Raw genomic sequence first — 16,969 nt, forward strand, 5'->3', positions numbered from 1 at the left:
ATACAACATACAGACAATTTTGCACAAGAGTGCACTAGTCTTCACATTTTTACTCTCTGTTACACTACTTTTTGTCTGCTTTCTTTTATTTGACTGGTGTTTTATACCACATCAGGCCACATGTCTACATGACTGCGTGTCCACACAAGTCTGTGCTGTTGACATGCTTGTGCCTCTTGAAATTTTTCTTTGTCATTTCGTGCTGTTTTTTTTTTTTTTTAACTGCAAGCAGAAAGTTGTTGGGAAGGATTGGTAATGCAAGTTAAACTGCCAGTCAACAATAAATGACATTTGCAACCATTAATGGTGACCCTTATTTGCATTTGCACTGCAGTTCTTCTATCCATTGCTGATTCTATTTGATTTGATTGAAGAGGTTTAACATTCCAAAGAAACACAAGGGCTATAGAAGACATCCTGGTGGACATCCTGACCACCTGTGGTTGTTTAACACACACCTTAAAGGGACACTAAAGCAAAAGAATAAATCAACTTAGACTGATAAAGTATTCTTTGAAAACTCTGCTGTCGTTAATTACAATGCAATATTATTAAAAGAGCAAATGAAACTCAAAGTTAAATTTTTTGAATTTCGCGCGGAAACCCCAACGTCAGCGCTTCAATGTGACGTCACGGCTTCTAAAGTAATTTTTCGTATTGCGGCCACATTGGCGCAGTAAAAGTTCGCGAAACTTGCCACATTCAGTCTTGGGTTTCTTTGGAACACAATGTAGTCAATATTTACCGCTAATAAATTAACTGAGACCTAGATGACACTGTCAAAATCCGTGACGTCACGGTGAGCTGGTGCGGGAACTTCAAGGTGGCGTCGCCACTCGCCTCTGTGTTTGTCGTTTTTTCTGGCTTACCAAGCGGCTTCTCACCGTAAGAGTGATGTTTTTGGTATTGTAGAAGGGTAATCTACTGATACTGAAGCAATCATTTTTCCCTTTAGTGTCCCTTTAAGCTTGAGACACCAGTTTTCTTATGTTACATCCACTCCGGAATATGGTCGCCGGTGCCGGATATCGATCGTAGCTGCAATCTCGTGCTCAGCAGAACGCCATAGCTGCGTGGCGGGTCGATTCTTTCCCAATTAGAGCAGTTCAACGCCCTTTATCCAATCAATTTTTTCATTGCGGCTTGATGTTACTTCTGCTTCAGTTCAGTGCCACCCACTTTTGACTGAAAGGGCAAAAGAGTCAGGGTTATGGAGTACTAAAACTGCAGTCACCCAACTACGTCTTTGATGTTATTAACGAGGATCAAAAGGAACATGCCATCGATCCACACGCAGGCCTTTTCTCACACAATATATAAATGACAATGGCCGCTTTTACATCTTGCATGTGCAGACAACCTACGCAGGGTTTTAAATATCACCTACACTTCAAGATATCATCATCATCATGCTATCTTTATGTCCACTGCAGGACAAAGGCCTCTCCCTGCCGTCTCCAATTACCCCTGTCTTGTGCTAGCCAATTCCAACTTGCGCCTGCAAAATTCCTAATTTCATCACCCCACCTAGTTTTCTGCCGTCCTTGACTGCACCTCCCTTTCTTTGACACCCATTCTGTCAATATAATGGTCCACCAGTTATCTACCCTACGCATTACATGGCCTGCCCAGCTCCATTTTTTTCTCGTAATGTTGGCTAGACTATTGGCTATCCCCGTTTGCTCTGTGATCCACACCACTCTCTTTCTGTCTCTTAACGTTACACCTAACAGTTTTTGTTCCATCGTTCTTTGCGCGGTCCTTAACTTGTTTTCGAGCTTCTTTGTTAACCTCAAAGTTTCTGCCCCATATGTTAGCACCAGTAGAATGCAATGATTGAACACTTTTCTTTTCAACAAGAGTGATAAGCTTCCAGTCAGGATTTATATGAGATATAAGTGACTGCAATTTTACTCTTCTTAACCCTTTGACTGCCACTCCTGAGATAACTCGGGCACCCACCCTTGCACAGCCCCTGCCACTCTCGAGTAAACTCCCTTTGCGTTTTCAGTGCGTTCCCTGCCTCTCCAGAAACAACTCATGCAAAAATTAACATTGCGCACCTGTTGTGCCATCTATGGAGAAGTCATCTAAACACACAAGGACCTTGTAAGTTAAATTCCTGACTGCAAATGAAGCAAATGTTGCAAAGCTATGTTGCTCTGTGACGGCAAGGCAGCCATGGCAAGCCAGTGTGGCAGGTTCATCCAAACTTTGACGGGCGAAGAGATTTATGAATACCCTAATGAATTATCAATCTAAAGAAACCAACGACAAGAAACCAGTTACTATGTAGCGTAAAATGTCCACTGAGCCAACAAGACAAAAAAAAAAAAATATGACCGGGATTGAGTATCAGAAGGGCAGTAGAGGGCATGACCAGCGTGGAATGCCTGTCCATCTGGACAGTGACAAACGAAGGAATTTATGAACTGTTCACAAATACTGAAATGGGAGAAAGTGGCAATAAAAAAAACAGCTTCTCTTTAGCATAAATTGTCCAGTGCACCAACGCACAATAAAAATCTGGCAGGGACTGTGTAGCAGTCGGAAAAAAAAAAACTTGGCAGTTGATGCAACCTAGTTAATATTTTGCATATAGATAAAAGAAGGTAGTTGCATTGAGTCCATCTAGTCAAAATGTTAGCGTTATTGCAAATGTGCAAGAGAATAAGAGACTGACTAGGTCTTTTTCTAAATTCTTAATGGCAAAAAAACTAAATCGAATGAAAAGCCACACAATGAAACAAGAATGATATTTTATAAAAGCAGCATCTTTATTTTCATATTTTTCTTGCCACATTGAAAAAAAAAATTACAGTCTTTACTGAATAGTGTACATTGCAACGGTAGCAAATTCCTCTTTTCTTATACACCCACCCACCCTTCGTACAATGATTACAGCTTTTCACTTTTATTGCATCTAGCAATCCCCATCCTCCCCTACAAAGTAAAAGAGACAAACAAAGGAAGATGTGCACAACCCAGTGGTGCACAGACACAGCCTGTAAGGAGAGAATGTACAACATTTCAGGCCATTGCTCTCAACTGTGTCCTGGCTTCCCAATAATGAAAACAAACTATACCCACCGAGATTTGATTGTAAATTAAGGAGTCAACTTGCTTACGCTGCTCTGCAAGTGAGTGCTATGTCCTCTGATGACTACATCCCAAGGCTCAAACAACACGACTACTGTCCCCTAGCTACAGGAGACCGAAATGCCCGCCCATAATGAGCAAGTAATTCTAACACACTTTATTTATCACACATAGAGACATAGCATTACTTTTTTTTTTTCATATTTCTGAACTGTTTTTCATACAGAAGCCTGTCATTCTTTTCCCTTCCCCATGGGAGTGGAGCACGTACGATGCAACATGATGTCTGCGTATGTATGTGTGTGTAGGGCACCTACGTGAAACTACGGCCTCAGCTCCTTTGTCATCAGTACCCCTCGATTCAATACGGCTACAGCAAACAAGGTGCAGCTACTGCACGCCTAAGAGAACTGCACTATAATCATGAGATGGCACAAGAATTGGAGAAACTCTTCGGGTCGCGGAGAAGTCCCGAAAGCACAGTCGTGAAGATTTGGCTGGCTCTGCTTTTGTTCTCTTTCATCTGCTTGTCTGCTTGTTATTAGAGAACAAGCAGTGGATCACTATGCAGACAAAAATAACTGTCTTGGTACTATGGACAATGTGTTAGAAGCTCGCTGCTTCGCAATGTGCAGAGTTGTTCATGACAGAATCCCCGTCGCAAATCCTATATGGGTGGTTGTTGCTTAAGTAAAACGGAAGCTCATTCAATCGCTTCGCAACGCAATGGAAACGGATGCCCTACGGAGCCAAGTACATTAATTGTCGAAGCTACGGAAATCTTCTCTTGCTTTGGCAACAAAGACTACAGACGTCAAAGACTCTACTCATTCTCACAATCCTTCAACTCTCGAAATAGTGTGTAATATGACCTGGTCATGCACGTGTAGACAGGACATCATTTCAATCTATAAAAAAAGGAAATCACCTAGATGTCAGAAGCTGACGGCACAAGTTGAATTTCAGAGCTGGCTATAGGCCCCATCAATGATCAGGTGTTCGTTTTTGATGAATATATCATTTGCAGTTTTACTTTTTTGATGCCCTTTTCTATCGTTGTACTTTTCTATAAGGCAGGTATGCAAGAAGACACATTTAGAGAACAACAATTTATGCATTCATACACAACTCGCGCACATTTTCACTCACACACACACACGCTCTCCATGCCAACACTGTGTATACCCTTAGACATTCTTCAATTGTTTAAAACAGTTCAGGGTGCGAACACAGCCACTGCAAAGACTAATAAATGCTTCCCATCACACCAACGAGCCCCCAATAAGCAGTGAACAAAAAATGAAGGCCCATGACTGCAAGATGTCATAAGATAAAGGTGCAGATCTTTTTCAGTAAAATGACTTCTTACACACACACACAAAAAAAAAAAAAAAATGCGCTGTACCTTCCAGTACACAATGACTGTTACATATGCGATGCATGCCTCATGATTTTCAATCACGGAAGAAAACAACATGAAATGTGGGGCCAACACAGAAATCACCAGTTGAGCACATCTGTTTTCAACCCTATCATAACTCGCCGGACGAAATATGGCACTAGGACAATATGCGTCACACCCTACCTCGAAAAATGTGATTGACAGCCTATTCAAGCCATGCAAGGAAGAGGTGAATGTATGTACAAAAACAAAATGTTTAATCGTGCTGAATTTAATTTTAAAGCAGCGTCACTTGGCTCAACTACACTAGCCCTAAACTACTAGTACATCTTGGACACACTGCTTTCCTGAGTTGCCCTAGTGGACAAGCTAAACTTTAAGAAGTAGGACACGGTGAGTTGTCTGCTTTCTACTTTAATAAAGACAGCCTAACAAAGGACTTGACTCGACATCAGTATCTAAAAATATTCTGTGCAGCTAGTAACAAATGTCATCCCTTGTCTCAAGTGTGTTCTTCGTAGATTAGTCGAGAACACACCTCTAAAGTGTTCCCAGAGATTAAAAAAAAGTCAGCAATAACGATAACTGAGCATGGAAACACAGCTACCTCTTATCAATCATACAAAAGTGCGCAGTGTATAATTGAGAAGAAGCAGTTGTATGCTGCGTACTCTACGGACTTGTGCTCTGAAAAACTTATCAGAAGCAAGGTAAGAACATTCACGGGGTTCTGAACACAAGAGTCGTCATTTCCCTGTCTTTGATACGCATATAAAACTGAGCAACTCTTATGCAGAAAAAAAAAAAGAAGAAAAAGAGAGAGAGGACTCTGTTACAGACTAGCAAATAAATATGCAACTTGAAAAGAGTCTAGCCTTCAAGCACTCGCTTGTGTGCTGCAACAATAAAATTTAATGGGTTGGGACAATGCAGGCAGAAACAAGTTATAAGCTCAACACGACACACTGCTAAGACCTGCGCGAGAGAACAGCAAGAACATCTAAAAGAATGCCACATGGGCTACCACACTGTTCAACGTTTCACCGGCTCTTATACTCTCTGCAAGCAGATTAATGGACATTCAAGCAGATTCAAACAAATGCACTGTCCACTGCTAGGACTGCACAGCTTCTTGCCCACAGCAATGTTTAACAAGAACAACTATAAAAAGAAATCCTCTTGCCGAGAACTGGTCCAGTGCATTGGACAGGATTGTGTCTCTCAGGGCTTCTCACTTCAGCTGTCTCACAGCAAGAACATGCAGCTAAGGCAAGCCATTTCACAATACCATAACCACATGCCTCTGAGTGAAGGCTGGCTCATGAGGTAGTCCCAAGTGGCCCAGCAGACTCCATCGATCGACATTTCCAAAAGCACGACAGCAGCTGTGACCTTTGTCAACTTCACATTTTTCGGCTTATCGGGTCCTCTGAAATCACATATTATACATCTGCGACAATGGCAGCAACGTGACAAGAAGAAGAAGAAGAAGAAAAAAAGAAAAACAAAGAAGGAAAGAAAAAGCTTCTTTAGTTGTGTTTCCACCGGCCTCACCGGCTGCCACCAAGATGGACACCCGAGGGAACGTTTGGAGTGCAGATTTCCAGCGTCTGGTAGAGCACTGGGGAGACTCTAAAACTCCTGCAGACAGTGAAGTCTGCAGCAATTCCCACAGACCTTCATCTCGGGTTGCATTTGCAAGGCTCATGTAAAGCACAACTAGAGAGCTGCACAGGTGCGTGTGCCTGCTACGCTACAGACTGGTTTCTCTGGGCTCTTTTGCACCACCAAGACAGAGCCCTGCACGCAGGCCATCGGAAATAGTGTTCTCGAGAAGCGCGGCACTCTCGATGGCTGCCACATGAAGGTCTGCCGGCGTGGCCTGCCTCTCGCGCACCGCTCTATGCCCAGCAAGCCCTTCGTTTCTCGAATGTACCCCAGACCCTCGGCACCTGGAAGGGGAAACCTGTGTCGTGCTGGTGAGGGCAAGGGGCACATTGGGGGAACGCCTGAAAAGAGGTAGGGCTTTGGGGGGAATGAACGTCTGGGAAAAAAAAAAAGAAAATAAACCTAAGGGCTCATCTGGCGTCAAACGGACGTCTCGCTGCCATTGGGAAAGGGCTTCTTGGCCTCTTGGGGCGAACCGTGCTTGGAGGGCACGGGCGTAGGGGCGTCTATGCGGATGGTGATGCCACAATCCTCCTCGTCGTCCTCTTCAGCCATGGTAGAGAGACGCTTGCGTTCCTCTTCGTTGAGCGCATCTTTCTTACTTCCACGTTTCTTTTTTCTGTGCCCCGTCCACAAGAAAAAAAAACAGGAGGGGGGTAGGAAGAGAAGCACAAGAAGAGATTGTGGTGAGAGAGGCCACGAAGGAGCAGAGGGGGTGTGGGTAGTGAATCAGTGCACGCAGCTCACTTTTAGCAGTGATACCAAAGTAGTATGTATATCAGGTAGCGACACTGTTCTGGCACCAGTTAGCTGTGACAGGGACCCAGGTGCAGCAAGCAACTGCTTCCGTTGTAAACAACAAGCACTGTTGAACTATTCGGTATGCTTGTATGGTATGTTTCTTGTGTGACCTGTCTCACGTGACGTAGAACAATAACAGCCCACAGATATCTCATTAAATTTCACAGTCACTCTTAAAAATTTTAAATATCTGGTCATATCAAAAATACATAGAGTTGCTGAATCGCCATGAGCTTCGCGATATTTATTTGTTGCTGACCTAGGAACACCCAGCAAGCATTCATCTGCATACATCGATGCAATTATGAGCTAACAACTCCAGGAATTTTTCAATGTCAGAGGAGAGATAAAAATGCATGAAGCTTTCGCAACTTGACATCATGCTGCCTCTTTCATGTGTGTTTCTTTCATTTTTTGGGGGGCTACAACGAGGTAGCATAGAAAACGCTGGCAAGACATAGAGACTGACTTCGTACGGATTATGCAACTAGGGGAAACAATGGACCTAACAGGAACATAAAGTGAGGGAGAAAATAATATAATAAATCATTAAAAAGGAAACAGGCTGACTTACAAACTGAAATACTTGAAATGTTAAGTATTCATATATTAGAGTGCCCACGATTAAACATATGTTTACTAGCAATTTAAGTGCTCAAATATTTCAGTCACTGTGCACTCCATACTTTTATCCATCCTATTGCATTATTTCTTTCTTCCTATCTTCAGTTTTCTGGTTTAATAATAGAAAATGTACTGCATAGCTGCATGGTGAAGGTAAATGTACTCTATGTTTTGCAAAAGAATGTATGTGGTTATGAAAACAAAAATGACTGAAAACATGCATGCATACCATTAAGCTGACCTTTTGTTAACTAAGAACTTGGTTATTCAAATTTGCTTAATTAACTAAGTATTTGTGAAAATTGTCAGTTAAGTAATGCATACCAACAAACAATGTTTCAACTATGCCTATATGCGTAGCACCCTCTTGCCCGCACTTCAAAGGAAACAAGTTTAGACAGAAGCATGTGAGAGCTGCTCTGGTAACATGTTCAGCTGTGATACAGTTCTTGGAGGAGCATTTCAGAGAATGTGTGTTTTAGGCAGCTCATCAAGAACTTTGATGAAGACTGAGATTAGGCAAATCAGGCAACTACTTGATGCACCTGAAGAGGTTAGTATGAGTTCGAGTACAGGAAAGTACGATGTGCTTATACAGGTGGTTGCACATTGTGCAAATGTTAGGCACAAGGAATAGCCAGGAATTAACACGTTTGATAAGATATGTACCAAATAAGCTGTGGACACAATATAGGGAGAGTAAAACAGCAAAAGCTTGCAGCATACATTAAGATGTGCTACAGCTGTTTCTGGAAAGGAGAGCTCGCACTTGCTAAATACTGCATATTGACAAGCGTATTATTTAAAAGCAGGACACTGTCATTAGATGTGAATGTTTGGGCAGCTGCTCAATGTCAATTCATGAACTACACTATGTTTTCTTTTTGATGGTGTGCTGGGGCACAATGCTAAATAGCGATGCATTGACACAATAAAGTTGCAAAAGTTGCACGCACAGACAGACACACAAAAAAAGAGCAGCTACACAGTATACGTGAGCTGGGAAATTAAATCCTTCAGTGCTTCTCAAGCTGTACAGTCCTTTTCTTTACTCATACTCCTATGGTCAGGAGCACATTCCTCTCTATCTCTTATTACTTCATTTACGTTGAGCAGCATTATAAAAGCTTTTGCCTTTAGTATCCAGTACATAAATTTCTGCTATTCACACCAAAATTAAACTCAAAAGCTTGCCCACAATGAATAATTTTCTTTCATTCCACTTTCCACATTTCCACATTTTTTGTACAAACTGGCACGATTTTCTTTCTTAGTGCACTTCATTTTGCTCCAAATGTGAACGAACAGCGTGCCTCTTACATCATCTTTTTGTGCGTTATAGATACAGAAATTAACCATAAAGCCTGTACAAACAACCTCAAAGCGCTGCAATAAAACCACTATGGCTTAGCGTTCTGCATGCAAAACCTGTTCACACGTAAACAAGATGCATTAAACCATTCAAGCTCATGAAAAAATTTTGGTGGAGTTAGTTTTCTGCTGCTCAAGACGACAGCAGTGAAAGCATCATTGAAGCATCGCAGCCTAGCCTCTCCCATGCGTTAGCAGTTCCTGAGCACGCTGTGGACATGCAGGCCATGAAGCAATGCTGCACCGTCAACGCTGCTGCTGCTAGTGAGCATGGCAAAGGCAGCGGAGCCATGCAGACACGCCTGTGCAGTGGTTAGGAGACCTACGTACCTGTCTACAGTTTCAATGGGCAGTGGTGAAAGCAGTGCAAGTCGGGTAGAAAAAAAAATAAGTGATAAAGAACGGGAGAGGTGAAAGAGAGGACAAAAGAAAGAAAAAAAGAAGAAAGAGAAGGAATGCTACAGGTGAGACACTAAACACGCACAAACAAACAAAAGCACAAATGCAAGCCAAAATGCCACAAGACCCAGATGACCTGTAGCATAATCAGCCCTGCCGGTTCAGTTTGGTCAGTACTCAAAAAATAAAAAAGCTGTTTGCTACAGCTTGTGCCTTGGCTCCATAAAAATCTGTTTGCAGCCTAGTGGCAAGGTTTCACAGATGTGCTGGCACAATTTTTGTGCTGAGGTGGGACAATTATGCCACAACCACATTTGTTGCCACTAGTGCATCAACTCTAAGAACTCTCCTGCTATTCTGCATGCAAATCAGTAAAGAGCAATGGTCGGCACTGGCTGTGGTTCCTGCCAGCTGCATATGCAGTCGCATTAAGGGAACCGTTTTCAGCAATTGTCAAAGGCATTCAGGTGACGAGACCATTTCTAGGGCTTCCTTTATTCATTTCACCTTTAGAAGGCGTTAAAAGTATGCCAAAACACAGGGCACCACTGAGGCCGTACATCAAGATTTCATTGATAGTATGTCCCAGGACACCCAATGCACGTTGTGGCAGTTCCTATAATGCAATCGGCCTGCAATGTCACATATCGAGTACAATTCACATTAAACGCTTAAAGCTTCTGCACCTTAATGTCTAATGTGCCCTTCTTTCCACATCCGGCTTTATTCTCTACGCCTTCTCCCGCATTCCTTCCTGCTCTCGGTGGGGAAATAATGTTTACAGTTCAAATAATATTTCCAGTTCGCCTCTTCTCTATCCCTCTCTCTCTATCCACATCTTTCTTAACCCTTTGTGGTCATGCGCATTTACCCAAGTTGCGGTCGTTTCAGTCTAGAGCTATTTCGTGCATTTAGACGCCATACAGAAAACGTGCTCAGGTAAACAAACGCAAGTTAAGTGATTTATTTAAGAATATGTATTTATTCCTGAGGCTCTCAACGGTACTTGAGCACTGTATGGTAGTGTTCGAAGCACTCTCCTGGGTGGAGACCAGGATTTTCTCTGCAAGTCTGTAGGGTCCTCATTGTCGCTGTCTTCTAAAGTGCTCTCATCCGAGGACGTTTGCTGATCATCTGAAGGCAAAATATTTTCATCCACGGCACTAAAATAATTTTCTGATTCACTGAACTCGCTTGAATTGCATCCATGAAACGCACGTGCAAAAAACGTTGCCGTCCTGTCAACACTTTACGCCATAAATTACGCGAAACTTCCTTAAAGCAGGATGGAAGAATAAAAAATAGAAGTCCAGTCCCTGTCTGGAGACATTGCATAGTGCACTTATTAGTTAGGATTTCTGAAAGCTGGCGCTACCAACACTAAACATCGATGAACATGTCAGATGTCACGTGCCCGACCAGAACGGATATTCTTTGTGTGTAGGGAGGGGCCCAACACATGACCGCAAAGGATCAATTATTGCTCATCTCCTTTCTCTTTTTCTATCATCAAGGCTATACTTATTGATGGCAATGCAATGGCGCTGAAACTGGGCCAGGAATACTAGCATTTATTTAAAAGTTAGTCTTTTTTTTTCTTTCTGAGAAATAGAAGGCAGCATATTTGTCTCTTTCTATGGCTATGAACAACCACCGGGCAACTGTGAGCTTTCCTGCAATAAAGAATGCCTGGCTCTAGCAATAAAAGAGTCACCAAGACTGTGCCTCTCATTTTGTAGTAAAGGTACCAGTGCTGACCACCTCACTGTTCTCCATTGGTCGATCACGTGAGAAGTGCTGAAAAGGCACCATTTTGTGGGAAACAAGGTTCAAGCATGAATCAAAAGTTCTAAACCATAGCTCGATGCAAGCCGCTAGCTCTTCTCCTTTGGAAGCAACCGTGAGAACACAACACAACCCAGGCCACTGTTAAACAAGGAGCCAATACCGCATCCAGCAACCCCACACATACACATGAAAAATAATATGCGAGACCAAAGGCAGCGAATGCAAAAAAAAGTTTCCCATCCATCATGCCAACCAATTTCGCTGCTCAGGCAGATTAAATGAAGCAGGCATTGTAAGCCAATGGATGCAAGACAACATCCTAGAACACATTATCCTCATAATCAAAAGCAATAAACCACTACTTTCTGTCTTTCTCACTACAGGAAACAGAAACATGCTCTATGACATTCTGCAAATTCTTTTGAAAACATGCATTATATGGTACATCGAATTAATAAAGCACTAAAAAAACTAAGTGCTATGATTACAGACATGTTTTTGAAGATGTGCGCAATAAAATAATAAACGCTCAACTTAGACCATACCATGCAAGCCACCATGAATAAAGTAATGATATTAGTGATTATTATCCGACGATTTCTTTTGCATATCACTGCTACGAATTTTGGACAACAGAAGAGAGAATTTTGTCTTGAATCATCTACTTTTAACAACTGGAGACAGTACAATTCCTGAAACATCCTGTATATGCAATAGAGTACCCAGCACAATGAGAGTACGAATCACAAGATCACCTACTATAAACACAGCTCCTAATTACTGCCATTGTATTGTCTACATTGAAATACTGTTACTGGTTATGCAACACATAAGCATGAAGAACAAGAGGTTCTTCATTATTCAAAATAAGGAATTTAGTTCTAGCGTGAAAATATTGTTCACAGGTAATAAATATCTGTTAATGTGTGTTCACACATGGCAGTCTGCCTCCTTAGCTTGCTTAGGTTGTGCCCATAAAAATATCTGCATAATTAAAACAAAATTTCTACTGGCCTAAAAATATGAAGCCTAATATCTTGGAAATACTTCAGGAGACGAAAAAAAAAATTGCTGGCAAATATTTTTCATCGTTGAATTTACTTATGCCACCTCAATTCCTTTGCTTATTGCGTTGTCAAGTATTATTTTACAGAAACACTGTTTGAAATTAACTCACCCACTAATTTGCATGAATTTGTTTGTTTTTATCTCAGTTTTGTAGTTCGAAATATTACTAACTCCATCAGAACTGTTCCTCTAGCAGCTTTGAAGCAATGCTTAAATTTATACATTTAAGTTGTCACTTATGTGCCTTCCTTCAGAAACAAATTCCTTGTTGTTGAATACCAATTACACAGTCAAATCAATTATGGACATAGAGAAAATTGAGAGAAGTATTGTTCAGGAGCATAGTTGCAGAGCCACAATGTTTGCATATACAAGCACGTTGTTCACACTTGCTGTATTAGTGACAATAAGGGTTAAATTTGAGAGCAATAACACAGAAGTGTCATTGCTGCGCAAAATGCTTTCTCTATGAGCTTCATTAGGCTAGAAAAGTAACTAACTCAGTAGCAACAATCTAGAGCATAGTGAAAGGAAACAAAACGTGAATGAGCTCAGTAATGCCCACATCACAAATACAGAACTCAGATCTGTCAACAGTAACACACAAGCGCATGGCCGACAGTGTACTGCTGATAACCAATGGCACTGTATCAGTATGGGAATGATTCTGCGGATGGAAGACATGCTCAAGGAGGACACGAGTCATAATTTTTGTGCATGGCACAGTCCATGGGCATGGGCACTCGCCAACGCTGATGACGGCGCAGAGTTTGCAAGTGCTACACTGCAAAGGAGTTCCCATGCTTTGCGATCAAGGCACTGCATGCAAAAACCACAAGTCATGTTGTTCTTGAGATTAATGCAAACCAAAAGTGGGTGGCCAAATTTTCAAGATCACGTTCATACCTTCAGTGATAACGCCGTTGGTTATCAGCAGACGGTGAAACAAGCGCTACTAGCCATGCGCTCATGCGTTGCTACTAGAATATCTAAACTCTATACACTTTCGATAACAACTAAAACTAAATAATCACTTAAATACTGCGTGCTTCATTCACTCCTTTAGGATAGGCATCACCTTCTGTGGCAGTGCATGTACTGTCTGCAGTACAGGTTTGGTTACACTACAAAACAAGCAAAGGCACATATTAATGTGTAATATTAATTAATGTGGCTTCTTCTGGGCTGTGCATGATATGGGCAACATTATTATACGATAGTACAAGCTTTTCAATGACTAAATAGCAGCGCACTACAGAGCCGGTGGATATGTGGAGTATCATGAACTCAGCCTCGTGCTTGACCCTGCGATACTTGTAGTGTGCCTTTGTTTTGTTTTAGTAATGTTCATGGTTTTAAAGGAGATGTTATATAATTTGTAGCAATGCCATTTTTCTTTTAAATATCTTGCTCATGCATTCACCAAATGCGAGACAATGTTGCTGCTGGCCAAAGCTGATAAGAGCCTTTAGCTGCATTGTGAGGGCCTGAACACATTTGACAGCAAAGATCTAAGTCTATAGTGCTCATGTAGTGGCTTTCAACTGTCCTTAAGTTCAATAGCCATTGAAAAAGCACTTGTGAAAAGAATACAACTGTAGACCTTGTAGGTAGGGGAGCTTCAAGGGGTGTGCACATATTCAAAATTTCATATACAAACTGTATAGTTCTCTTATAAATTGACATATTCCATTCAGGAATTCAAATTTCGACTTCATCAAATATTCAATTATGGCTGACTATATGAAGTCAATACAATTACTGGAGCCTGCCTGCCCGCCTGCCATGGAAAGGGCCAATGCATATGGTTGACTGGCCACTTCGAGTTCCTGTTGTAAGGCAACTTGAAACTGCAGTGAATCTTCCAACTTACAAGCTGTCCAACTTAATTAACTCGTAAAAAATGATATCTGCATAAAAAAAAAGAATTTAATGAAATCTTTTTTCACCTTTCTTCTAATTTCGTATTCTATTCACTATTCGAAGCCCATATTTTTCTCATGCTCACATTCGAATCAATTAGAAAATATCATGATTTGCACACCCCTAGTTTTAAAATTTTTGTAAGGATGTGGTAATTCTAAACACTACCTGCTTATGATACTGAATGATATTGAAAAGCTTCAGCTGTGCCAATATGAATCTCATGGCTCAAGTAAGTCTCTGCATGCAAAAAATCTGTTTGGATTTATTAGCTTAGTCTGATAGATACTATCACAATCAACTCTAGGGGGATGGGGAAGTCGGCAAGTTGAAAATCCGTTATGACCAGTGCACAAAGAACAACAATAGAGAGACTGCAGGACAAGCACTGTCTGCCAATTGAAAATTTATTCAGAAGGGCATGCATGTCAGTCAGGAATCGATAATGTTGTCAAATGATGAATTAGCATTCATTGTGTTTGGGCGCTGGATGGGACCTATGAAGGGAAGGAGACACACACAAAGCGGCAGTGTGCGTGCATATGTGCATCCTTCCTTTCATATGTCCCATGTAGCGCCGAAAAACAATGTTTACCGATCCCCACCAACTTGCCCAAGAAGAAGTTCTATTAAGAAATAGCATTCATTCATGGCTTATAAGTTATCTATCTTTTTGTGCTCACATGATCTTACAGGGATTTTTGTTGTTCCAAGTTTGGTTGTACTTATGTTGTCAACTTTTTCTGAATAAATTTCTAGTTGATAAACAGCCCTTGCCCTGCAGTCTTTCTCTCTTGTCCTCGTCTGTTTGTGCTCTAATCGCAAGGGATATTATCCCAAAAGCTACAATTTTCTAGTTAGGTACATGAATGTTTACAACTGGGCTTATCTAATATGTGATTGTCTTTCTATTTTCATTTCTTTTCATTACTGCAGTTAAAAAAAAAAAAAACTAGGTGGCAGACACACAAACTGAAACTGTCACTTGTGCTTCATGTGTGACAAAGACTGAAGTTGTAGTTTGCACTCTGCATTCAATAGTTGCAATCAAGATGCATAACGAGGTGTAGAACTGGGCTACTTGGTAATCAATAATGAGCCTATACAGCACGATAGGCAACACGGGAACGAAAACGAGACAAGACAAGCACTTCCCCGTGTTGGCTCTCGCGATGTACAGATTCATTAAGATGCATAAGGCCCAAAAGGCTAAAATTTTCCTTTTACACAAGTGTAGGAGCTGTATGAAAATTCCAGGTAGCAACAGGAGCAGTAAACCTTCAGCAAACTCCCAGCTACCTTAGTTAACAGCTAACTGGATTAGCCTGCATCTTCCTCCTTTGCAGAGTGACCATTCGAATCCAGAACATGGTTTCCCAGGATTTAACAAAAAATAAAACAAAGCAAAAGGCAACAACTCATAAAGCAAATTTGAAAAGGAATGAAAAGGCTAAACACATGCTCGTATATGTGAGCCAGTCTCATTTGCTCCCCAGTCACTGAGCTGCCAACAAATTTTTTTTTTTTTTGAACACTGGAGTCTTAAAGAACTTTTTTTTTTTTTTTTTTGCTACAAGGGTGCACAGCCACAAGTCTGCATTTATTCATTCATTATATCCTCACATATTTCAATAGACCAGAGTGAGTTAATAACTTACAGAAGAAAAAAAAAAGAAGTATGGTATGAATGAAACGAGAGGAGCGAGTAGTGTGAACAAGAGGAGCAAATAATGGAAAACTAGCTAATACATCTCATTTAGCATTTTAGGTGGACAACATTCCAGGTCACATAAATTTAAAGAAAAACAAAAATATGGCAAAAACATAACGAAAAAAAATTATAATAAACACTGTAAATTGCTAGGATTAGGTACTCCAGAGCGGTTCCTACAAAGGTAAAGAGAAGACAAATGTGTTATGATCCGTTATCAAATAACATTGTTGTCTGAGGAAATCTTACTTTCTCATACCATCTTCAATCCAAAGACTTCTGCGAGCAGCAGTTCATTTAGGTTGGAAGGACAGGTTCGCTACAGCAGCATCAGAATAAATCCCACCTGGACCCGTCGTCAGCTGCCTTGGACCCTCCTACTGAGGAAGGGTTGCTGCCCTTGTGATGGTTGTGCTGGTCGATGGCCTGCCAAAGGCCTGTCTGCGAGAGCTGCTCGGTGATGTTTATCTGTGGCAGCTCAGCCTCCTCCTTGTATTTCTCCATGGGAACCTTGATGAGGTTGCCATTCACCAAAGCGATGGCCACATTCCCCGAACTGGCCTCCGGAAGCAGCGCATTCTGCACCACAAAGCAGGCAGTGCACGTGTCAACCGTGCTGCATTGCCTTGAGGGCACGAACATAGCTGTACTTTTCTCAATGCCTGCCCAGTGAAGCAAACACTGTGGATCAATTAAAGGGTGCAACTTTCCCAGCAGTTAATCATAGTTTATGGGGCATGGTTAGAGTCACATCAACTTTCTTTCTTTCTTTCGTTGCACATCATGCAGAAAAGCAAGGGAGTGAGCACTGAGCGGCAGCAGCACTCGGTGAAACTTGTCAAAACTCAAGCAACAACAGGCACAAGATGACTGGGAATGTGGCACTGCCGCAGTGGACCACTGATTATCATGCATTATGGAGCAACTGGGCAGGCATTCTAAAAATATAGGAGGCCATGGCATGAGTCACCAAGGAAAGAATGAACAATGTGCGAGGCACACAGTATCGTGATGCACCTGTATCCCAACGACACTGACAAAACAATGCACAATCATGTGATTTGCTTGCTATGTATAAAGTAAATTGTAAAGGGTTGAATTCTGTTGCATCTCAT

The 16,969-nt window shown here is 41.5% G+C and overlaps 1 protein-coding gene across 12 annotated transcripts in view; it reads right to left on the reverse strand.

Annotated features, from left to right (window-relative positions):
• Positions 1–2,753: 2,753 nt before the first annotated feature.
• LOC119442887 (electroneutral sodium bicarbonate exchanger 1-like) overlaps positions 2,754–16,969 on the reverse strand; it is a 215,272-nt gene continuing 201,056 nt past the window's right edge. For 10 of the 12 annotated variants that reach the window (XM_037707936.2, XM_037707935.2, XM_049662437.1 and 7 more), the window contains 2 exons: positions 16,201–16,433; positions 2,754–6,788 (listed from right to left, as the gene is read on the reverse strand). In XM_037707936.2, the coding sequence (XP_037563864.1) occupies positions 6,590–6,788; positions 16,201–16,433 (432 nt within the window). In that variant the 3' untranslated portion in view covers positions 2,754–6,589. Of the gene's footprint in view, positions 6,789–10,308; positions 10,499–16,103; positions 16,434–16,969 lie in introns of those variants that run through there. The other 2 variants (XR_007465738.1, XM_037707940.2) reach the window with 2 other exon arrangements.

Source organism: Dermacentor silvarum, chromosome 2, assembly GCF_013339745.2.
Source record: "Dermacentor silvarum isolate Dsil-2018 chromosome 2, BIME_Dsil_1.4, whole genome shotgun sequence".
Classification (NCBI taxonomy): domain Eukaryota; kingdom Metazoa; phylum Arthropoda; class Arachnida; order Ixodida; family Ixodidae; genus Dermacentor; species Dermacentor silvarum.